This window comes from Lingula anatina, chromosome 2 (assembly GCF_051362555.1).
Source record: "Lingula anatina isolate TDL-2025a chromosome 2, LinAna3.0, whole genome shotgun sequence".
Lineage (NCBI taxonomy): Eukaryota > Metazoa > Brachiopoda > Lingulata > Lingulida > Lingulidae > Lingula > Lingula anatina.
Window position 1 is genome coordinate 3,758,880 of NC_141768.1, and position 23,241 is coordinate 3,782,120.

Below are 23,241 nucleotides of genomic sequence, written 5' to 3' on the forward strand. Positions count from 1 at the left end.
GAGCTGCAGTTTCTATTGCAAAATGAGTTTTGAAGAATAAATTTTTGACTTGCTATGCATAAAAGAATAAATTTAATGGAGTTTCCAGTATCCGATAAGAACTTGTTTACTTGCAAAGTATACTTTATTTGCAGAAAGAACAAAACTGAAAAACCAGATTTAAGGACCAAAGAAAAAAAAACTATAGGCACTTGTAATATAGTTTAATATTGCATTTGTTCTTTTAAAGTAAAGAAGACATGTTGGACAAAGTACTTTCAGAAAAATTTCATGATAAAACAACTCTAAATAACAGATTTAAACGTGGTAAAATGTCTTTTAAAATGAGAACTAAAGTTGAATCATATAATAAACTATGCTACATAGCTGTAGGGCAATCTTGGACCCACGATTCAGAGATTGGCCTATATATATATATATATATATGCCAAGGACACTTGCATTGTTTATGTGCTTTTTGATATGAAATGTTTTTCCTCTTGCTCCCATGTAAAACACTGCAATGAGCAGAAAAAGTTCCAGCCTACTTTCTAAAACTTACAATCTTCAGCAACATTGCGCTATTATGTCTGTAATCCCTTCATTATTGAATTTCTTGGGAAATGTACTTGCTAACTGTTAAAGGTATGACATCCACTTTTATCATTACTGAGCTAGATTTAAAAAAATTAACTTTTCAAACTAGCTTACATAATTCCACCACTTAACTAGATTTTTAAAAATTTAAGGCTCCCCACCATGTTTACTTCATATTTGACAGATCAGTGAAATCATAACAACACAAAAATCTGCTTATTTTAATCCAGATGATGAGCAATCTAATTAGAATGGGAATTGACATGATTGTCACTTTGGATGAAGACTATCAGTAAAATACAGCATAACATAGAGATCAGTTTAATTACTGAGAGATGCAAGGTTCTCCACATGATAATGAATTTACCCTGATTTATGAAACGCACAAATCTAAAATCTACAATATTAAGCTACTACTTCTTCATAAAACCATGGAACCAGTAAGACGAGCCAGCAAACTTCCACAGAAGTGTCTAGATGAATTGAAATGATCCAAGAAAATTACATCATTTTTGCATACAGAGTTTACAATAAATAGTGATGTTCGTAAGGTAAGTTTTCCAGTTTGGGGTAAAAAAGATTGAACCTTTCACCCTGAGAATGAAGCTCTCAAATGCACTGAAGTACAAGTCATTTGAGTTTCCTAATAAATTCCAATAAATGGGTGCAGTATGTGTGAACACATTATAGCCAAAATGCAGTCTTTTCCTTTTTTTTGCCTTATCTTTGTATGAATTAAGTATGCTACATCTGATACAGTTTCACAAAGCCACTGTCGGCTAAAAGTTTTGATAAATCCTTCGCAAAAACTTTGTTAACTAACCAAGACTTTCTGAAATGGGTTCCAGATACCCCATTCTGGCAGCTTCTATTAATTACTATCACCTGAGGGCGCTACTGTTCTAAATCCATGACAGCACACTGTTTGGAATTCTGAGAGTGAAGGATAAAGGAGCGTCCATCCATTTTACGTAACTTTTTATATATGGATTCATACATTGTTGGAAATATGCTAGCTCCCTCTGTTTTAGTTATCCTTTCACTGAAATAAGATAATACAATTAATAAAAATTTACTCACATCACATCATTTTATCATAAAAATTGGTAATAATAATAACAAAAGATCTTATAAACTTGATCTAAGAAATACTTGTATTAAACAACATAAGTTGACAACAGTAACCAAGTTAAAAGACATCTTCTGAAATATGCATTGTGCATTAAAACATAACAGAAACTTATAAGATGAAAAATAAATCAATTCTTAAATAAGTAACTTACCTGTATGTAAATGGTGGCTGTGCCATTTGTAAACACATTTTGAAAGGCATTTCATAGAAGTTGACATCTGTGGTGAATTCAATGACAGCAGACGCCTCCGTGGTGTACTGCAGGCTGGTCCTCAGGTGAACACTGCTTGTCTGTAGGGAGGTTTTCACAACCATAGCACCACTGAAAAATGTTGATTAATTTCAGTATTTGCTATTAATTTTTTGACTGTTGCTCCAAAATGAAGTATCATGCTTCTTGGACAAATTAATTTACATTTGTCCTTTAACTAATGTCTGTTGTGAAATATGCTTTTTTTTGCATATGAATCCACAATACACTTAAAATGAGGCTGACCTCATAAGACAACCAGATAGGTGACCTCCACAAGGTCGCCTATGTTAAGCGCCCTATAGGATTGTCTGTTGACATAAATATGTCTATTCAAGTCTTAGTCTATTTACATCAAGTCAAAATCTGGTTTTTAAGTGTACAAGTACATCTGCCTTTAAAACCCATCATACCCCTACCTGTTATACACAACAGAATGTGAATTTCTATTCCACAAACTAATACTGATGGATCCTGACAGATCAATGGAGACCGCGCCCAGTACATGCAGTTCCAGAACAACTCCGTTCTGCAGGTGGATTCTCTGCACATGGTCCTGTGCTAAGATGTTACCCTGGAGATAAAAACACAAATTTCATTTTTCCTTTAACATGAGGTTTATTACAATAGAATTAAACCAAATTACATCATTAAACCAAGTCAACTGTTGGACCTTGGGCTCTATAGTACAAGAAGTTGTAGCACCATCCCATGCTTTGGCCGAAATTATCTGGAAATGGGTCGTGTCCCATATAACATCATCATGGACAAGGATATATATATTACTAAACTCAAACTTTATGTGCCAATTTCACATGCATGTTTTAACTAAGGTGTGCCCATAACTGGATTGAAAGTTGATTAAAACCTGGCACTTACTGTAAGTCACACATGATTAATATTGTTAAAAAATTTGAACCAGTCTAAAGAACGGCCAATTTATGTACTTCTGATATAAAAATGTGAAATTAGGTCACCCAGTGCATTCCACCAGTGTATCATGCATTCCTGTTGCTATCAATAAAAATCTATGTACTTGTAGTATAAATAGGTGGGGAGGTCAAATATTGAAACTAGTACACAGATACATAGCTAAGTAATCAATTTTTATCATAAGATCCATTGATATTGGGTCAACTGATGTACCCTTGGTTTAAGTAAGATTAGTGTGTAATACATAATCTTACATCTATCTCTTGTAGTATCTCACATGTAACAGGTGCATAATTTTTACAAGGAACGTAGTGCATATCATACTTGGCCAAAATTTGAGCAAAAATGTTCATTACTTGGTAAGCTTGGTAGATGAAATAATTGAAAAAATAAGAAATAACTGTGCTAAAATAACTACTAATATATGATAGGACATTTTTTCTTTATAACCACTATAATAAAATACAATAAAAATAATAATAAAGTAAAGAAATGAATAATTGAATAAAATGAAGACTTTCCTACCTGTAATGCAGATATAGGTTCGGAAGGAGCATTCCACACAGCCGACATCAGTCCTCCCTGACCACGGAAGAACTCCACTGGCCTCAGTCCCACATCCATCAAGTCTAGGGACATCCCAGCCGTGGGCTCCTTTTCTGCCTCATCTTCTCCTGTGTCTGCAGTGGTTTCTGCTGTCCCATCATCCCCAGCCAGGCTCTCCAGGTGGTTGGTATACAGACCAAACTGGGAGCGAGTAAATACATGGAGTTTTTAATTTCATAATCATATCAGGCCATGAAGAAAGCTGAAGCACAGAAGACCTTATTTGTGGATTATTAACTGTGATTAACTAAGATAATAGACATATTTGTTTTAAGTGAATCCTTATACTCAGATGCAAAATATTTTCATTTTCATAGTTGTATTAATCAGTAGGAATATATGAACATTGTGTTAGCAAAAACTCTGTAAAAAAATCATTTACGTTTTCAATCAATTCACTAAGGATACTCCACTAATAAATTTTCTGCCTATCTTTAGACAGACTCCAAAGATCATTGACATTTGAGATCGTGATCCATCTATCACTTTTCCTTGATAATGTATCTTCAATAAGCATTTTAAGTCTACTCACAGATAAAATGGGCAATATCTGATGTTTGGTAATCAAATCTACATCCATGCTACTGGACTTCATGATACCCGACTTAGAATTCTCCATATACAACCCATAGGTACTGTTGGTGTCCTGGGTCACTGAAAAATATATATGATATGATATGTTACATGATATGATACATCCAAAATAATACACTGTCACCTGAGCCATATATGCCAGAACACCACGAGCATCAGTGATACCTGTTTTCAAGGCAGATATCACAAGAGGGTGGCAGATGTGTATTATTTGATATACATATTGAAAGAAAGTATTCGCACCTCACCATAAAATACCTCTTAATACCTAATAAAGGGTATACTGCCATTGTCACATAACATCTCTAGGTATGTATGATATGATATGATACATCATGGCAGGGCACACATCACAAGACAAAACAACTGTATAAACCAAACTATCACTGTACCTGCAAGGAAGTTACTGAAGGCACTTGACAATCCTTTCTGAGCTACCACTTGGTAGTTGTTGATCCTGACATCCCTCAGTACATCTTGAACTAATGATCTGAAATAAACAAATATACGTATCTATCATCACATTATTCTCAATGCACAATAGTATCCTTTCTTTCAGTTGATTGGATATGTTGCTAAAATAGTGACTATTCAAATTGTTTTGAATTCATTCAGAGCTTTCAAGGTTTGCTGCTGTTCATTGCATTTTAGAGTTGTTACAGGGGGAACAAACTGAAAATTTTAATTTCCAAATTTAAAGGGATAATAACTCTTCGTTTTGGCCAAAAAATGAATTTTCCTGGAGTAAACAACAATTTTTCCATACTTACCAATGGTTAATGAATCCATTTTTACATTTAAAGTTTTTTTCTAAAAAGTTTATTTTTTTTTTTTTTAAATCTCTTAAAAGATTATAACAGAGTATAGCTATCAATGGAGGTCACGTGGTCTGAAGACAAGCTCAGATATCAGAATAATAGCTATAACTGCTGTTTTTGTCATAAAACAGAATATATTATATTTCTATGAGTTATTCACAATGTTTTTATTGTGAAATATAGACCTCATTCGAAGAATTATTATCCCTTTAACAGTAAAGCCTATGTAAAAATACAATTACCATCACAGCTGAGAATATGTAAAGCTGAAAAACCATTAGAATTCCCACCTGAATTCTGGACAGTTCTTCATGAGATCTCTCAGTTTAGCCAGAACATAGGTGGACATCTCATATTGGGACTGGTCAGTCAGGGAGAGCAGAATCACTTTCAGCTGTGCTGGGGACGGATGGCTTTTAAGCAAGATGACCACTGCTGCAGATCTTATGGTGGTGTCATATACGCGATTGTTTTGATGGTAGATACGAGCAAGCACGGCTTGAACCTAGAGAGAAAAATCACAATGATTCTTCTTATTTTGCCATGATTGTTAGGACTTTGTACAAATGGAAGGATGATGTTGAGATGTCATACAATGTAGTGGAGACTTCTTATGAGATTTTGTGATAGTACCTATTGTATTATCTGATATGAAAATAATTTGTCCAACTCTTTTTCATTTGAGTTTCTTTAAATGTCAACAAAAATAGACTGAACTAAGACAATGAGAGATGCATACAGCTAGTTTTTGTAAAAGCTATAAATCAAATACAACAACCACAAGTGTTATCTCAAAAATTTCTTCTATATATAGTTGTACCTCTTTTGTAATATATTGCATATCAATTTTGCCTAATGCTTTCAGAGCTGCCATGGCCACTATGGTCTCCTTGGCTTCCTCAGCGTACTTGGTCAGAATTGGCACTGTGGTTGGAAGACGGGCATTCATCAGTGCTCGAAGCTGTCGTAGCTTGCAAGCCTCATCCTCACAGGCAGCCAGTTTGGTTGTGATGGCTTCCTCTATGGCCTTTGAAATCTGTTTATTGGAATCGCAAAGACAGTTAGTGAAGTAAAAATAAAATTTCATGTTTCTTTCATAAATGTTCATACATGAAATATAACATAAATGTGCAGAGAAACTACAAGAGTTTGACTGAAATTTTTTTAAAAATTTTCAATACAATGAGAAGGGAGTTGAGGACTTTTAACTGTGAATTTTATGTAATAAAGAATATTTTTTTCTACGGTTACTTACATTTTAAAATCAAGACCAAATACTAAGTTTCTACTGAAAGTAGAACTGGACAAACTTATTCTGAAAAGGTGGATATTTTTTTTTTACCCAAAGATCAAACCCCATGAACTACAAACCTGTGAACCCCACTGCCCTGTCTGTCTGCAGTAAGTGTTCAGAACTGCTCCCATGGCAAGGCCTATAGATTCCCGAACTGTTTCACTTGGTACATCTTTTTTGTACAATTCCTGGTAACGAAAATTTAAAACAGTTTATAATATCAAAATAATCCCAGGAAATAGTGTGTCAGCTTAACTATATCTTAACCGCACTTCTCTCCATTATTTTCAATAAAAATAGGACACTGTATTACTTTTCGTCAAACATTTAAATGTTTCAAAAGGAAAACTCAATTTTCACTGGTTTTGGCAAAAGCATAATAAGTAAACATTAACATTGAAAAAAGTCAAACAATACTTGATTTTGAAAAGTGCACTGAATAATACGTCCCAGCTTTGTTTTTCACAAAAAAAATTACTTACTAATAAATCTTTGAGCAGTTGTTCACTAGGGTGGGTAGAGAAGGAAACAGTAAATAAGTATCTCTCAGAATTTTGTGTGTAATAATCATCCTCAAAATTGATCAGCTCCATCAGAGCCTCTTGGCTGGCCGGGGTCTGGGTTGCCACAGCAGCATCAATGAGTTGAGGTCTTGAAATGATGAATATGGTAAATCAGATTAAGAATTGAACTGAAAACTGACATCATAAGTCATTAAGTAAACACCACATTTTGATGGGCAAAAAACAGATGTCAAAGATTGGCTGTGTCTGAGCCTATAACGGATTTTACAGAAACCTTCTGAAACACTTTCTATCAATGCCATTGTTCAACTTCATATGTTTTTAATTCAATAGAAATGTTTTTTATCTTGAAACATATGTATGGATCAAGAAATCGGACTAGTTTTTTTATCATTTTCCTCAAAAAAATTTTTTTAAGTGAAACTTATATTTATTACTCTTTCAGATAAAACATATTTAAGAAAAGCAAACAGACCGGCCTCAGCCCACTTACAGGACATCTGCATTGTCTTCACTCTTGAGGATATCCAGCAGGACATTTTTACCCACATCTCTGAAACTGTCAACCAGGTTCAGAAAGGCTTCTGCAGATGATGTCTTGGCTAGACTTTCACTCTTTAAAGCTTCTTCTCTGTATTTTTCTACCAGTTCTGTGGCCTGAAATTATAATTAAACAATAGCTGTGGGTTAACCATAAATATAAATTTTTTGCTTATAATTTTCTTATGGTACTAGCTCTGTCTCAATGAGAAAATCATCAATAAATATCTTTATCATGAAAAACATTTCCTGACAGGAGAAATATTTACATTATGTGTGGATGAGGTGACAGTGCACACACACGCACGCATGCACACACTCACACACACACACTTCTCTGATCAGTATCACTTACTGAGACACATTCCCCTCCACACTGCTGAGTATCAGGGCTGGTGGCAAGAAGCATGGCATACATTCCATAGTTCCCTTCTAAAACAGAGAAAAAAGTTTAAAAATTTCTCTCCGTCCATTTATTTATAGAGACATTTTATATACCAAAAGTTTTCTTGTTCTAAGTGAACTTTTCTATTAATTCCATCCAGAAATATGAGTTCTCCAATGCTATTGGTTGATAAAATGTACCAACCTTTATTGAGAGCATCAAGAGCGGTTTCCAAAGAGGTGCCTTGGGTGGCCTTTTTAGAGGGATCTGATGAGATGTACTTCAACTCTTGGCTGTTACATACAAAAAAATAGAATTAATAAGTAACTTGAAAATTGATTTTTTTCAAAACTACACTATGTGTGATATATGCAAACTTTTTAAATAACGGTATACACTAAGTACTGCAATATACAGACTCTTCGGGAATAAGAAAATGATTAAACGTATTTCAAAATCAATTCATTTAAATTAATAATAAAGTAAAAAAAAAAATAATAATGCAGATAGCCATAAAGAAACAATGTAAGAACTAACTTGGTCTTGATCTGACCACCAACACTGGAGCGTATATTCAAGGAAGCCACATGGCTCTCTGCAGTCACAACGCTCTGGATTAGATCATCCTTGAAGTCAATGTCTGTCTGGACACTACTGGTGACAGAGGTACTCTGGACCTGGAACATTAGGACACAATATCTCTATAAACTGTTTTTTTTCTATTTTTGAATAGGTAAAGTGAGGCACAGAATTACTTAGTGCAACTGCATAGCTTGTAAAATTATCAGGGGTTAACAGGAGGTTAAGTAGTAGGATTAAATTCTATTGAAAGCTTTTGTGACTATATGTCTCAGACCCTGAATAGATCTTTCTTATGCACTAAAACAGGAGTGTAATATGAAGGTTTCCACAATGTGCCAATTTGTACAAACTGTCTCAATAATCAGTGGCATATATGATATGAAGGATTGTAATTCAAAAGATTGTAACATATTATTTTTAATCTTTAGACAGAGGGGATTTTAAGTTTAATCTCTGGTTAACAACAGTCAGATCTCATCATTTTCCTTAAGGTAGACCACAACTGTAACAGTAACCTGCACCTCCTAGGTCACATATTTCCAGGAAAAATCACATTAAAACCTGAAGGCATGGGTGCATGATTTACAGCAAAAAGCTCAAAAGGCCAGACAAACCACGAAACCTCCACTTTAGAATCTTAAACTCTTTAACAGACCAGCACCAAAGACCTACAGTTGCGTAAATGGTGCGAACTTCCAATTTTACCAACAATGAACCTCTAAAAATGTTCCCATAAATCAGGCCATGTTGCACTGTATTTGACCTCTGTGAAATCGCTGCAGCACAAGTGGCTGCAGTATTGTTGTGAGACTAGTTTTACCACCCTGACTTTCAGAGGTCACTGGTTATCCAGGATACTGGAAACAGCAGACTCTGATAACAGAGATGATTTGACAGTGACCCCAAAAACTCAGGGCAAGCTTTATTTGACCTAAATTTAGATAGAAGTTCAGTCGAGGTGAAAATTTGGCTAAACATCAATAGTGACACCTTGCTGTGGCTGAATGCTCAGCTGTCTTTGTTGGGTAAATCTGGAGTTGGATGACATCTTTTATTTGGCTATGATTCATCATCACATGAAAATCATGTGGCAAAGTTTTCTCCAGGTATAGTTGGGGGGGGGGGGGGGGTAATCTCTAATAGCCAAACCATAACTGCTTGTGTCATAATAAAAATTAAATGCAATTTTGATTTTCTATTATAATGGCCTTATTTGTGCTGTGTATAATGTATGTTACAAGAGAATGTCACTCTGACATTTACTGCCTTATTGAGTAAAAAGATTCAATTTTAAGAGCTTCATTGAAAACAAAGAACTAAACATCTGAATTCCAAATACTAGTATCTTTCCTACTTTTGTTTTCCATTCTTCATTACTAGGCAGTGTATAGATACCTATATAATAAGTCTAGTGAACCCATTAAGTCTTTAATTCAAGATCAGGCAACAAGGGTAACAATGAGATATCAAATGAAACAACTTACACACCTGATTAACATTTCTGTACTCCCCTGCAATTTCCAGAGGTCTGCACTGCTTCGTCTTGGTAATATGGAGTCCTTCTACTTGATATTTTACTTCACAATCCCCAGATGTATCAACCTGTAGAAAAAAAGAAACATTTCATGACAATAATATTTAGAAATAAACATAGACAAACAGTGAGTCCATAGATGCCATCTTTGTATTTAGTGATCTTGATTTGAAATACAGTAGTATGAATGGTATTTTTCTGAGTTCAAATGCACCAGCTGACTGAAAACTTTAAATTTCAGGCTGAATATACCTCAGACACAGACAACTGGACCACATTATAAAACAATTGCTTGCAGGGGCGGATCCAGAGATATTTTCTGACAGTCTTCCAAATTATCTTTGTTGATCCATCTTCCATTTTTGCCCATCTTCCGACCGAAAACATTAGATGGCTGACAATGTTAACTTGAAAATCTGACCGTCTTCCAGAAGACCCAGAAGACGGCCTAAATCCACCCCTGGCTTGGTGTTAGTGTTGACAATGCCAGCGTTCGAAATTAACGGTGGCAAGAGGCAGTTTTGCCTCCTAGTTTAACCAAGTTGCCCCCTGGTCTGAAAGCCGGTGGCAAAAAGTTGCCTCCAAGAAATTTTGGAGACTGAAAATAAAGTTATTAAAAGTTTACTTGCGATCGATGTTTTACTTGCCTCCCACTTGTTTACTCCATGAAATGTTGTTTTTCCGAAGTTCTAAACATAGTTATGTGACCTATATAATCGCAACTGTTTGAGGCGCATGTGCACTACGAATATGCAAATGATCTTACTAATGTTTATGTTACATCCGCGGCAAATTGAACTATTCTAATTGGGCGGCGGCATTTGTCGATTGGTTCCGAAAGTTTGCGCAGTCGCAGTGCACAGCTTCTCATTTCCGCCCAAAGCAAATCATGGACATCCGGAATTTTTTATGTTCGCCGAAGCGTAAAAATCCATCGGCTGCTACCTGTAATCCGAGCGAGAGCACTTCCACTGAGCAAGGTAAAATGTGACATTTGTTTCATACAAATTGCAGCTAAATCTACGTTCCGTACACGCAGAAAACAGTCGAAGTAGATTTATTGAGGGTTTATCCTCGTGCTTCGTTTATTCGGTACTTTTGTAGTATACCCCCCCCCCCCCCCCGTACCTTTCACTTTTCAAACATTTTTTTTTTACATTGCCTTGTTCATCTATGCTAAAGCTGTTGAAATAAAATGCTTTTGTAATTACCTGTGGTCTTTTTATTAGTTTTAATCACGTTTAATCCAGCCCATTGAAATACAGTGTGAAAATCTACAATGCACCCGCAGTCAATAACTTGCCGCGTTTTCGTTGGCTAACTCTAAGGTAATTTCAAGTGAACATAAGATTGCTACATTGTATAATTGGACTTTCTCTGTGAAATTATTTTGAGCTACTTGTTCACATAAAATTACCTTAGAGTTAGCCAACGAAAACCCGGCAAGTTATTGACTGCTAGTGTAAATTGTAGATACTCACATCAACAAATAAAAAGACCACAGGTTATTACAAAAGCATTTTATTTCAACAGCTTTGACATAGATGAACAAGAAAATGTAAAAAACTGTTTGAAAAGTGAAAGTTACAGAAAGTTACAGGGTGGGGGGGGGGGTATACTACAAAAGTACCATTTATTCTGCCTTTCGTGGCGCTCGCAGTGCATGACTAGTGTAAGTGCATAAATATGCAGCAATACAGTATTCCTGCACTGCTTGATCGATTTGTCAATTTACTAAAGTCCATTTTGAAGTTATATTGTATCAGTGCTATAGATCTATGGGTTTTGAAATAGTGACTTTTCATTTCTCAATAAAACCATATGTTGTGGCCACTTTTTGGAATCGTCTAACTGAGACAATTATAAAAGGTGATTCTAAATATATCATTATAATATAGTCTAGATCTGTTCTGAAATAAAAGAGTTATTTTGAAAATATCTTGTATTCTCCTTGAAGGACTGATATAGATCTATAGATCTACCCAAATTCTATCAGATTTTTAAAACTTTCGCTCGGATTACTATTTTTGCAGATGAAAACCAATCGGCAGACAAAGCTGGAGCTGCTGAGCCAAATTCAAAAAAGGCAAAAACACTGAAAACACCTGTCAATATGGCTGTTCGTCCAAGTACAGTTCAGAAATGGAAAACTGAATTCAAAGAAAATGGCAAATATATAGATTTTGAAACTAGGGAGGTGTGTGAAAAAGATTCCAAAGGCCTTATCGTTTCAAAAATCTGGTGCTCTGTATGTAAACAGTTTAGTAAGGATAAGACAGTCCCATTTGCTGTTGGTACAAGTAACATAAAAAAGTGTCCACTCCAAAAACATTTTCAAAGTACATTCCACCAAGATTCTGTTGAAGCAAAGTTGGCAAGACACCGTGTTGAAACAAATCATCCAACTGACATTTTGAAAGGGTTACAGAATATGGAAAAGTCAGTGGAGGAAAAGATGGTGAAACTTTTCAAGACTGCGTTCTATGTTGCATTCTACGAAAAACCTTTTGTTGAATTTCCTAGATGCTTAGACCTCCTCGAGTGGAATGGTGTAAGTGTTGGTGACTCTTACAGAAATGACAAACAGTGTAAGGTATTCATTGATGTTATTGGTAGCATCTATCATGATGAATTAAAACAAATGTTAAAGGATGCAGACTTCTTCTCGGTACTCTGTGACTCTAGTACAGACAGGAGTGAGGTTGAGAAAGAAATAGTGTATGTAAGAATTGTGAAAAATGGTCTGCCAACATTCTTATATATGAAACTAGTAGATGTAAAAAGTGGTAAAGCAGATGGGATTGTTCAAGCTATAGACGAGGCTTTTGCAGACTTTGACATGGATGGTGCTGAGTGGCGAGCTAAAATGATTGGATTCGGCAGTGATGGTGCAAGCGTAATGACGGGAAAGACAAATGGTGTTGCAGCAATTTTACAACGGGATGTCCCATGGCTAGTCCAAATCCATTGTCTTGCACACAGACTAGAGCTTGCAATAAAGGACTGTTTAAAAGACACATACATGGACGAAATTGTCAATATTCTGGTTTCTGTTTATTATTTCTACAAAGGTTCTCCCAAAAGGCTACGAGAATTAGAAAGTATTGCTGACATTATGGATGAGCAGTTCTTAAAGCCTGAACGAGCAAACGGGACAAGGTGGGTTGAGCATAAACAGAAAGCCTTAGCAAAGTTGGAAAAAACCTGGAGATCTATTGTTGTTCACCTAGAAAGCTATGCTTCTGACATGACAAATCGAGCAGAAGACAGGGCAAAAGCCAGAGGAATCAACAACAGATTGCTTCAATACAAAGTGGTCCTCTACATGCATTTTCTCCTCGATGTGTTTGACCAGATGTCCCAGTTGTCCCTTTTATTTCAAAGAGATGACATAACAGTTCCTAGTGTGGTTCTGAAGTGTGAGCATGTTCAGCTTATGTTGACATCCCTCCTGACTGTGAATGGATCCTACCTTGAGTCTTTCTATCAACATGTAAATGGCGCTGTGTTCAAAGGTCAAACTCTTAGAAATGTAATCCAGCCAGAAGTGTTTGAGACAGACAGAGAGATTATCATCAACTCACTACTGCAAATAATGGACAGAAAGTTTGGAAACATTCTTGGTGGGACTGATATTTTTAAGGCAGCTCAGATCTTTGATCCAAGAAACTGGCCAGACAATCGCAATGATCTGACTGCTTTTGGGCGAGAAGATCTCCAGACACTGCTCAGACATTTTGAACAAGTGTTGGCCAATACAAACCCTCCAGTTAATGCAAATGATGTAAACCTCCAGTGGGAAGAACTTAAAACTCTTGTTCAGGGTAATGTGAACTTAAAGAGCCTCCACCCTAATTCCCTATGGGAAAGATTCTATTTAACAGATCAGGAAAGGGACGAGTTTGCTTCAATTTTGAAGGTGATCTTCTTGGTAGAGACTTACCCGCTCTCAACTGCATGCTGTGAGAGGGGGTTTTCTACCATGAAAAGGATTAAGAACGACTGGCGTTGCAATTTGGCAACCCCAACTTTGGACACATTAATGAGAGTGAAAATAGCTGGGCCTCAAGCCCTGAGACAATATGACCCTCTACCTGCAGTTAACAGGTGGTGGTTGACTGGAGAGAGGGCAAGGAGGCCAACTATCTTGCCTCATGGGCCTCACGCAGACCAGTAGTGATCATTCACATGATGCTAGGGCGGGTGGATGGGGCTGAACTATTATCTATAAGAATTTGCCTCTAGGTAAGTCCAAGTTGCCTCCAACTTTCAGACCAGGGAGCAAGTAGTTGCCTCCTAGCAAAAAAGTTAATTTCGAACACTGAATGCCACAACATTTTCAAGGGCAAACAGTGTTTGAAATTATATGCACTTGCCTCATATAAATAAAGCAGCAGATGCAGAAACAGCAAAATAAATATGTCTAGACAAAACATGTGGATTAAACATTGCAAACAATGGGAAATACAAGTGCATTCCAAAGGAAACCATTTTACTAGGTAGATAGATCTTAAGGTACTTTTACTGAATGCAATCAAATTAACTGAATGACACACCTCCACGAGCAGCTAGAGGGTGGTTAACTGTTATGTGCCCTTGACCTCTGGAAGCCTTTTCACTGTTTTGATATGACCAAATGCAATAAAATCACCCTCGAGCTGCTCAAGAATGCATTCATTTAACATGGACTTGATTAACAAAAGAAGCAGATATATTATTTTACTAAATACTTAATCAAGTAAAATTCTAATATATGAAAACTGAAAACTATATTTTTTGTACAATGGAAAAGAGTTACTCAGGCTGTATTCCCAGAGCTTTTAGATCGATCTATCGGAGAGTCTCACTAGATTACTGTCAGATAATCCGGCTTAAATGTCCGTCCCGCCTACTACAAGCTGTAAGGGGGTAATTAACTTTCGTGTCTGCTCGGCTGACAGCTATTTAGCGTGAACCCCCAGGGAGTTAGGTCGATCTAAAGTAGATCGATCTAATCTTTGGAAATTGGGTCTAAAATACATATAGATACTTGCCTCTTTGAATTGACCTGCTTGTCCTTTGACTTGCAGTAAACTTACGATGCCTTTTTTCAAACTGACAACTGTATTTGAATCTTTCTCTGCTGCAAAGAACTGTCCAACCTAGCAATGTAATAGAAAGGGTGTTTAATTTGTGTACCTTCCTTCATGTCCAGCTAATGGATCAATATGTTACCTGCACATATGCATTAATTAACACATACATTAACTTAACTGCTTTAGCCAATTTTAAAAAAACTTGAAAATGATCAATTAAAACAACATGCAAAATTTTAAAAAAATGGTAACAGACATCCCACTGAATATCAGCCATTTCCTTGGTGGTATGTTTGGTGGTCTGAAAACATATTTTAGGCCAAAAACAGAAAGGGAATCAAGAACAGACTGTGGTATCAAGGAAGGAGGTTGGGTTTTCATCAGTGTTGATTTGCCAACTTGGTAGTGACAAAGAAAACTCAAATTATCTTTACTGAGTAGTAGCAGGCATTTGCATGACAGTTTTGGGACAGGCAGTTATAAGGAAGGAAAGAAGCGTTTGCGAAAATATCAATTATCATTATCTTTCAAAAGAATTCTTTATTGCCTTCTTCTTCACATATGTCTATACTACTCTTTTGTTATTGTTCTCAAGATTTTGTATTTGAACTTACTTGTCCATCTGTCCACTGAAAAGCTGCTGGATATCTCGATAACTGCTTGTAATCCACCAGATGTTTGGTCAGCGCCAAACCCTGGAGCTTAACATCTGACAACTGGAAAAGCAAAGGATAATGATAATTTCCTTAAACTAATCTATACACATTGGTTATCATAAGCTTTGCCTTTTTTTATTTTCAAACAATACTGTCTTTTGATTTACTCAAATATTCATAATGTCATATTAGCATAGAACTAACATGCTGTAATACCCATGCACAAGCCCATAGCCAGCTATTTCAAAAAGGGGGGTCTTTTTCTGAAAAAGTGAACTTTGATTTTACCAGGAAACCTTCGTGTACCCAGATCAAATTTTATCCAGAGTGGACTTTTTTCTTGCAAAAGGGACGGTTCTTTAGAACCCCCCAAACCCCCTCCTGGCTATGGGTTTGATCCAACAGCTTTAAACATAACAGTAAATAAAACTTACAGTTAATTGAATGAGCTGCTCACTAGTGCTTGACCACAGGGGAGAGAGATGGACAGTACAGGTAAGGGTCAGTCCCACATCTTTGCTTCTAGCACTTGGTTCATTGACACGGATGACTGTCTTGTAGCTGTATTTGTGGCTCTTCCCTGGCTCATACCTGAATGAATGGCCTAAAGGCATGCGAGGTAATGAAGTAGCTGAACTTGACAATAGGTTTACATGCAAAAGAAAGAAAATACCCGCCTCTGATGAAACAAGGAAAATCAGAGACAAAAAGCACATGCCAGTGTTAGCTGATGGATAAGCAATGTTAGCAAGTTAATTGTTATTACAGATAAAAGAGAGCAGTAAGATGTCTCATATTTGTAGATGAAGGTAACCAAGATAAGTACTAAGGAAAAGTTCATAATTATTAGCAAGTTTTTTAGTTGAATCCATTCAGTTATATTCAATCACTTAATTAAACCCCATTTAGGAGTTTGGAATGCCTCGAACCTCTTTTGGTAGGCCTACATACATTGTGCTAATAAATTTTCTGACTAACTATTCTAGTACAATTAAATATTTAGTATTTCACGGAGCAACTACTGCAGAGAAACATTGGCAGTGTTATTTTTGCACTTTGTGGCTTAAATGTGCCCCAGTTCGTGCAGTTATGCTAAGCATGTAAATTTTCCATGATGTAATTGTGTAGGGAATTTTGTGATTCATTACACCCAGTAAACTCTCAATGAAGCCATAGTAAATCTGTTTGTGATCAAGAAATCTCTTCCTCAGATAGCATTGATTAATCTGGAAAATAACCGGACTTAAAGGTGTGCAGAATGTGATTCATAAAACTCCTGGTGATAAGCATGATGTAAACTGGAAATAATTTGTACTTTATAATCCACTTCTTTGCATATGGGCCCTGGACTAATATGTAATATACATAAACAAAGTTTGTCTCATCCGTATAAAATTATTTAGCTCTTCATCATTCCCCCTAACATATTAGACCAGTGGGTGCATGTGAAATAAGATAAACTATATCAAAAGATTAGGATGATCGAGTTACCAAGTATATAGGTACAAAACCTCACCTTAATGCTTTATGTATGAGCAGGTAAAGTTCTATTTCTTATCAGGGGATAACACAGCATTTCTACTCAAGCTTTAATTCGGCAAATTTCTAATCATTTAATTTATTTAAAAAATCTAGAATTAAGAATTTACTTGTATAATAGTAAGAGTAAATGAATGAAATACCATGACACCTTCAATATGCATATAATCATTATTCTTGAAATTTTGTCTACAATAAAAAAGCAAAAATAACACACAAAGACATATCAAAATAGTTTTATAACACTGTTGTCTTGGGTTCTCAGTTCTCTGAGTTCAGGAAAAAAAACATAATCATCACATTTGTCAAGCAAGTTATACAGGAGGAGTGGCAAAGCAAGTACACGTGTATAAAATGTGTTACTTCACTACAAAGAACCACTGCCTATCTGATACCAGAGCAATCAATCACACAGCAAACATTCCCGTCCAGTGGACAGAACGGTTCCATTTCATACTTAACGCCAAATACCCCAAAAACGCATCAACATTGCTCACCTGTTAAGAAAAGACAAAAAGCTAGAATGAACTTCATAACCACATCCATCTTGGCTTAGAATTTTAGCCGGGTGTTCAATCTGTGCACTGCACTAAATGTGAGAGGACAAAGTCCCCCAAGTTCAGAGTTCAATTCCTGTGGCAGAGCACAAGTAAACATTGGGCTGCAAGGAATTTGATATTGACCTACTTTGGCTTCCGATTTAGGTCTGGATAAAGCCGATTATCGGGTCATATTATCTGCAAAACTGTAACTGGACCCATATGTGTAAATAAGACCGCCCCAGGAGAAAAAGAATCAAAAAGTTTATGAGAGGTAATTGCTCTATTTAAAAGCACCGCCATCACGCAATCAGCTGTTTCGTATTTACTATGCAGTCACGTGGTTTAAAGTACACTAACAAATGCCAGTTTGCTAAATAATCACACACTACGACGTTTTGACATTAAAATGTCTTTCAAACTTGAAATAGATAACCGTCTCTGTTATAAATGTTTGGTCTATTCATATAATTTGCTCGAACTTATATTGATTATCTTGTTTTCTCTAATCTGCCTTGAAGTTTATGCAATCTCGTTGAAACACGCGAGACTAGGAATTAGGACTACGGTAGACTACGGTGACACGCCGGTGACTGCAGCATGGATGGTGATCATAGCGCTAATAATGCTTCAGTTGGGATGGGAAAAGTGATCGAATCGAACCCTGAGTTACAAAGGGAAGTGGCAACACATTTAGATACCAATAGTGACAATGAGAATTCATATCAAACGCTAGAAAATGCCGGTAGCACGGTGAATCCATGCACTTGTGGATCGACTGAAAACACTGTTGACGGTGTTAACAGTAGCATTATTAATGAAACTGCCAACACAAGCAGTGGACCAGACCAACCAGATACATGTACTCAGCCAATGTCAAAGAGAAAACTGAAGAAATTAAAAAAGAAAGAACGATGGGAAGAAAGGAAAGCAGAAAAAAGGTCTCAGAAATAACCATATCTCGTACACACACAAGTTTTTGCAGCACCGGCCAGTAGCTGTACACCGCGACAAAAGTTACATTTATTGTCGTTTTGAGTTATGTGCATTAGACCTTTGAATTCATGCAGGGGTTGGAAAATGCATGTAACTGTAGGCAAGGCCCCATTAAACCGTGTATTAAAAACTCGTGATATTGTCACAAGAATATATACATATGCTGGTATTTCCACATCCTGAGGAAACTGTGTCCTTCATCACACATTGTGGTACATCATTTGCAATTAAAGTCCTTATGTTTTGGTTTATACTCCAGTTTATAATGTTTTTGTCTTAGGCTGTATTCCCAGAGCTTTTAGATCGATCTATCCCCGTGGGGAGTCTCACTAGATTACTGTCAGATAATCCGGTTTAAATGTCCGTCCCGCCTAGCTACTACAAGCTGTAAGGGGTTAATTAACTTTCGTGTCCGCCCAGCTGACAGCTATTTAGCGTGAACCCCCAGGGAGTTAGGTCGATCTAAAGTAGAGCGATCTAATCTCTGGAAATGGGCTCTTATAAATTATTCCAGCTATACTGAGCAGTGCCGACCCCCACTTCTGTATGCCATATATATTTGTAATTGCTATCTCATATATGGCCATTGAGAGTTTCTAACAGTAGTTGAATATACACTGTAGGGCTTACCTGCATAGCATGTAACAGGCTGAAATCTGAGGCAAAATACCCCCAACCCCCTTTTTCAGATTTTCTAGATTTCACCAGCATGTTATTTCGAAAAGTGCCAAACCATGTACGTTATGTGCAAACAATTTTTTCTAACACATTTAATTATTTGCATCAAAAATTAATATAAGTGCTAGAGCAAGATTACTTTTTATTTAATTCAGTGAATTGTGATTTATCTCAAACAATTTTCAAGATGTTTGTTGTATGTCTTGACAGTCTTATCAAAATGTGCTTTTATTTGAAATGGACAATATAGAAACATTAGATATACAAAATATAGATACCACATTTATATTCTCATTTATAAGGCTTGATTGATCTTACTACATGATGGAGATTATAGTGTAAAATCATATGTATTGTATAAATCTGCTGCAGAAGAACATTTTCATACAGTTAATATATATATTTTTTTTTGTCTAGGGCTGTTGAAAGAGAAAGAAAAAGGCAGAGAAGAGCTGAGGCAAGAGAACAGGGAATAGACTTGGGGCCATCCAGAAAGCGCCTGAAGAAAGTGAAAATGAAACAGTCAAAATGTGATATTAAAGTGGTTGTTGATTGCTCCTTTGACCATCTGATGAGTGAAAAGGTACAACATTATGTTTAGTTGTGGCATTTTTAATTTGGAATTGAAAAACAATTTCAAATTAATTGGGAGTTTGAGACAGAGTGGAGTTGAATTTGAATTTTGATTTTACCAGTTTAGTACTGGCAGTTACCAATAGTTCATATTTTATATTTAATAAATTGTTATGAATTTTATTCTTAGCATACAGTAATAAGAAGTTTCTAAATATTGGAATATTGTTTAGTATTATAACAATAGGGAGATACACTATGCAATTCTGATGTCATTTGAATTTTTTCCATGTCCATGTTATTTGAAAAATAATACTCTGTCACATTTTATTTGTAGGATATAACATCATTGGTAAAGCAGCTCAATTTTTGCTATGCAGCTAACAGGAGAGGAAAAGAGCCCCTACAGGTAAAAAGTAGAAACAACTCTATTCTGTAAATAGATCTATAAAGTAAATTGGTAATTATAGGCTTTAAAATCAAATTAGTGAATGGGATTTCAGTCACAATTTTTTTTCATAAAAGTGTGTTGCTAGAAATATAAGAAAATTAAGTCATTTTTTCTGAAACTTGGATAGATAAATTACCCTTCCTCCTTGCTCTCAAAAGTACTAAATATTTCTCACCTCATCCTTATAATAGCACACTTAAACCATTTTATTCTAAAGCGGCTTTTTGACTCCTTTATTTTGATTTTGGATGACCTTCCATCAGATTTTATTTTATTGGAGCATATGAAGCCTAGGCTCAGTAAGAGATTGAATAAGGATCCAATTTTCAAAATCCTGACTTGAGAAATGCTTTGAAAGGGTAAAATATTAAGGTTGTTATTGCAGTTTCTCTTCAGCAGCCTATTTTAATGTTAAATTAATTTTTCATTTTCAGTTTTATATTTGCAATTTTGGAGGGAGAACCAAACAAAGATTTGATGAAATAGGAGACTACAAAAACTGGGATGTGAGTTGCTCAGTTATCTTTATTTATATATAATTGCTCAAATTGTTGATAATTGCTCAAAGTAAAATAAAGTGTTCTGTAAGAATAAATACATCTACAAGGGATGTTCAGTTCTTCATTAAATGCTTCTTTTTTTTATTTGTATTTATTTTTCATATATTATAATGTAGTGTGGTATAACATAATTCAATTTATTTTTATGGATCTTCTTGAAATTGCTGCGTGATGTACACATTGCAAGATTTTTCTGTGGCCATCAATTTTTTATTGTTTGGATAAGAATTAATGAGACAAATAATGTTTTTCATATTTCTCTTTTTTCATAACAGATGTACTTTAAGTCTGAAGACTATTTAGAATTATTTGGAAAAGATGTGGTCTATCTGTCCAGCGAGTCGCCGAATATTCTAACTGACTTGGATCCTTCCAAAGCTTACATTATTGGTGGACTCATTGACCACAATGTACATAAGGTATAGGAATGTCAGGGCAGATTCAAAGATATTTTCTAACAGTCTTCCAAATTATCTTTGTTGATCCATCCTCTATTTTTTACAGACTTCCAACAGAAAAATTAGATACCCGTCAATGTAAACTTGAAAATCTGACCTTCTTCTGGAAGACCCAGAAGACGCCCTCAATCCGTCCCTGGAATGTCTGATTCAAGCTCTGAAATTGGCTTGGTGTGACATCTGATCTTGCCTCCCTCTAAATACTGACTCTTTAATAGTCACTTACTATTTGGGATGGCAGGATCAGATGCCAAACCAGATTGAAATTCAGTGGCATAAATGCAGCACTATGTTTAAAGAGTGAAGATTTTTCATAGGGCTCATTTCTAATTAAACTGTTGTTCTAGATAGATCCAATTCCACTGAGACTCTCAGTAAATGTAATCAGACAAAGTTCTTTTTCTGAAACAATGTGTTTTCTTTGTTTTAGGGGTTGTGCCATAAGTTAGCATGTGAGAAAGGTCTTGAGCATGCCCAACTACCCATCAGTGAGTTCCTGGATATGAAGACAAGGAAAGTGCTTGCCATCAACCACGGTAATAATAAAGTGCAATTCAGAACATGTAGTATCAAGAATGTATTACCATGGTAACAATATGGTGATTTTACCATGGTAACATTATGGTAATACATCCTTAGTAGCATCCTCATGAGTGTTTTTCAGAAAATTTTGATAGCATTTTCACAGATTTGATCGTTTAGTGAATATCTAATATTTGAGCTTTTTTGTGTGAGTGTAATGCCATTTGTGACCAGTGAATTCTTTTTAGTAGATCATTGCCAATTTTGATTTTTCTTGAACAGTATCCTTTTAAAATGGTAATCAGCTGTTGGCTGACACATGCATTAAAAACAACTTAATGCTTGGATTTTTCAGTTCATGAGATTTTATTGAGGTACACAGAAAGCCATGATTGGGAAGATGCTTTCTTCAAGGTGATCCCCAAAAGAAAAGGAGCAGTGGCCAAGTCAGATGGACTTACAGAAGACCCTGAGAGCGTAGACAGTAATGCGTCCTCTCTAGAACTTCAGTCAGATAATAGTCAATTATTGGGTCAAAACGATGCTGTTGAAAATCAAAGTAGTTCGAGTAAAGAAGTTTCCAATGAAGCTGACAGTTGATATACTTGAGAAGTTAGGTGTTTTTAGAAATTGCTATTTCTCACCTAACACAATATAGAAGCTCTTAACATAAACTTGTCCAACTACCTTCAAAGACATTCTATAAATAAAGTTTTTTTGGAAAATGTGATATAGTTGTTATGGATACACATAGTTGGTAATGATACACAAAATGTGTCTTTAATGTGCACTGGTGGTGCTGGTTGTGGGGTTATAAATGCATGGCATTTAGGAATTCAGCAACTCAAAATAAGTAGAAATAATTCAACAAATTCTCTTTTTGTACTGCTCCATGGTATTCCCTCCAGGGCCAGACATCTTAGCTGCTTAAGTTGACTGCAATTTAGCGATAATCCCCTCTGAGATAGATAGATCCACAGTTATTATGATAGAGTTTGGAAGTGGTCCCTTAAACCAGAAAGAAAAAAAAAAAAACAATATTCCGCTCTCATCATGAACTTCCTTGTAATCATTCATTAGACTTGTAGCTCTATAATTTTTGGCTTCAAGCAACCTAACCTGACATACTAGAGGACATTTAATGGTCCTCAATGCAAGCTGCAGTCTCTTGATTCTCTATTGTGCCACAGTGCAATGAATGCTTCTTATAGTTACCAGTGATTCTTACTGTTGACACAGCTTACATTTGGGGACCCAGTCATGCAGCTTTTCATTTCTTCCAGCTTATGGCCATCATAAAGGCCTGTGAGTTAGGGTGTGTTCATATAAAACTTTTGTACTAGTTGTTTTTAGAACTAACTCTGTAGGGACACTTGCTGAGTGCAATCGGCTAAACATTATGACATCTTGTTCCCAACATACTTGT

At 35.9% G+C, this 23,241-nt stretch overlaps 3 protein-coding genes across 4 annotated transcripts; 2 read left to right on the plus strand and 1 right to left on the minus strand.

Moving 5' to 3' along the window:
* Window positions 1-188: 188 nt before the first annotated feature.
* Window positions 189-18,067, minus strand: LOC106160427 (microsomal triglyceride transfer protein large subunit). Of its 2 annotated transcripts, none has more exons than XM_013537034.3 (19): window positions 17,536-18,067; window positions 15,934-16,130; window positions 15,458-15,559; window positions 14,802-14,909; window positions 9,723-9,836; window positions 8,190-8,329; window positions 7,857-7,945; window positions 7,623-7,699; window positions 7,221-7,384; window positions 6,686-6,854; window positions 6,281-6,391; window positions 5,730-5,945; window positions 5,200-5,414; window positions 4,484-4,581; window positions 4,030-4,151; window positions 3,417-3,638; window positions 2,378-2,532; window positions 1,860-2,030; window positions 189-1,618 (listed from the first exon to the last, which is right to left on the minus strand). In XM_013537034.3, the coding sequence occupies exons 1-19, from the start codon at window positions 17,582-17,584 to the stop codon at window positions 1,471-1,473; spliced, it is 2,667 nt and encodes an 888-aa protein (XP_013392488.2). In that variant the 5' UTR covers window positions 17,585-18,067; the 3' UTR covers window positions 189-1,470. The 2 variants fall into 2 exon arrangements, with proteins under 2 accessions (XP_013392488.2, XP_013392489.2); XM_013537035.3 differs by having other exon boundaries at window positions 15,934-16,103; window positions 17,536-18,065.
* Window positions 10,253-14,093, plus strand: LOC147763334 (zinc finger protein 862-like). Its single transcript, XM_087003838.1, has 2 exons — window positions 10,253-10,748; window positions 11,802-14,093. The coding sequence occupies exons 1-2, from the start codon at window positions 10,658-10,660 to the stop codon at window positions 13,943-13,945; spliced, it is 2,235 nt and encodes a 744-aa protein (XP_086859964.1). The 5' UTR covers window positions 10,253-10,657; the 3' UTR covers window positions 13,946-14,093.
* Window positions 18,068-18,115: 48 nt separating the features above from the next.
* LOC106160428 (tRNA methyltransferase 10 homolog A) lies at window positions 18,116-22,545 on the plus strand. Its single transcript, XM_013537036.2, has 7 exons — window positions 18,116-18,518; window positions 19,669-19,834; window positions 20,162-20,233; window positions 20,710-20,781; window positions 21,111-21,254; window positions 21,724-21,829; window positions 22,171-22,545. Exons 1-7 carry the CDS (start codon window positions 18,178-18,180, stop codon window positions 22,413-22,415), a joined length of 1,146 nt encoding a protein of 381 aa, XP_013392490.2. The 5' UTR covers window positions 18,116-18,177; the 3' UTR covers window positions 22,416-22,545.
* The last annotated feature ends 696 nt before the right edge of the window (window positions 22,546-23,241 follow it).

Excerpts from the sequence above, each read along its gene's own strand:
- LOC147763334 (XM_087003838.1), top strand. The coding sequence starts at position 10,658 with ATGGACATCCGGAATTTTTTATGTTCGCCGAAGCGTAAAAATCCATCG. Across the intron at positions 10,749-11,801 it reads GAGCACTTCCACTGAGCAAG|ATGAAAACCAATCGGCAGAC; the intron begins GTAAAATGTGAC and ends CTATTTTTGCAG.
- LOC106160427 (XM_013537034.3), bottom strand. The coding sequence starts at position 17,584 with ATGGATGTGGTTATGAAGTTCATTCTAGCTTTTTGTCTTTTCTTAACA. Across the intron at positions 8,330-9,722 it reads AGTACAGAAATGTTAATCAG|GTCCAGAGTACCTCTGTCAC; the intron begins GTGTGTAAGTTG and ends CTAATGTTCCAG. Across the intron at positions 4,152-4,483 it reads CTTCAGTAACTTCCTTGCAG|TGACCCAGGACACCAACAGT; the intron begins GTACAGTGATAG and ends TATATTTTTCAG.
- LOC106160428 (XM_013537036.2), top strand. The coding sequence starts at position 18,178 with ATGGATGGTGATCATAGCGCTAATAATGCTTCAGTTGGGATGGGAAAA. Across the intron at positions 19,835-20,161 it reads ACCATCTGATGAGTGAAAAG|GATATAACATCATTGGTAAA; the intron begins GTACAACATTAT and ends TTTTATTTGTAG. Across the intron at positions 20,782-21,110 it reads GAGACTACAAAAACTGGGAT|ATGTACTTTAAGTCTGAAGA; the intron begins GTGAGTTGCTCA and ends TTTTCATAACAG.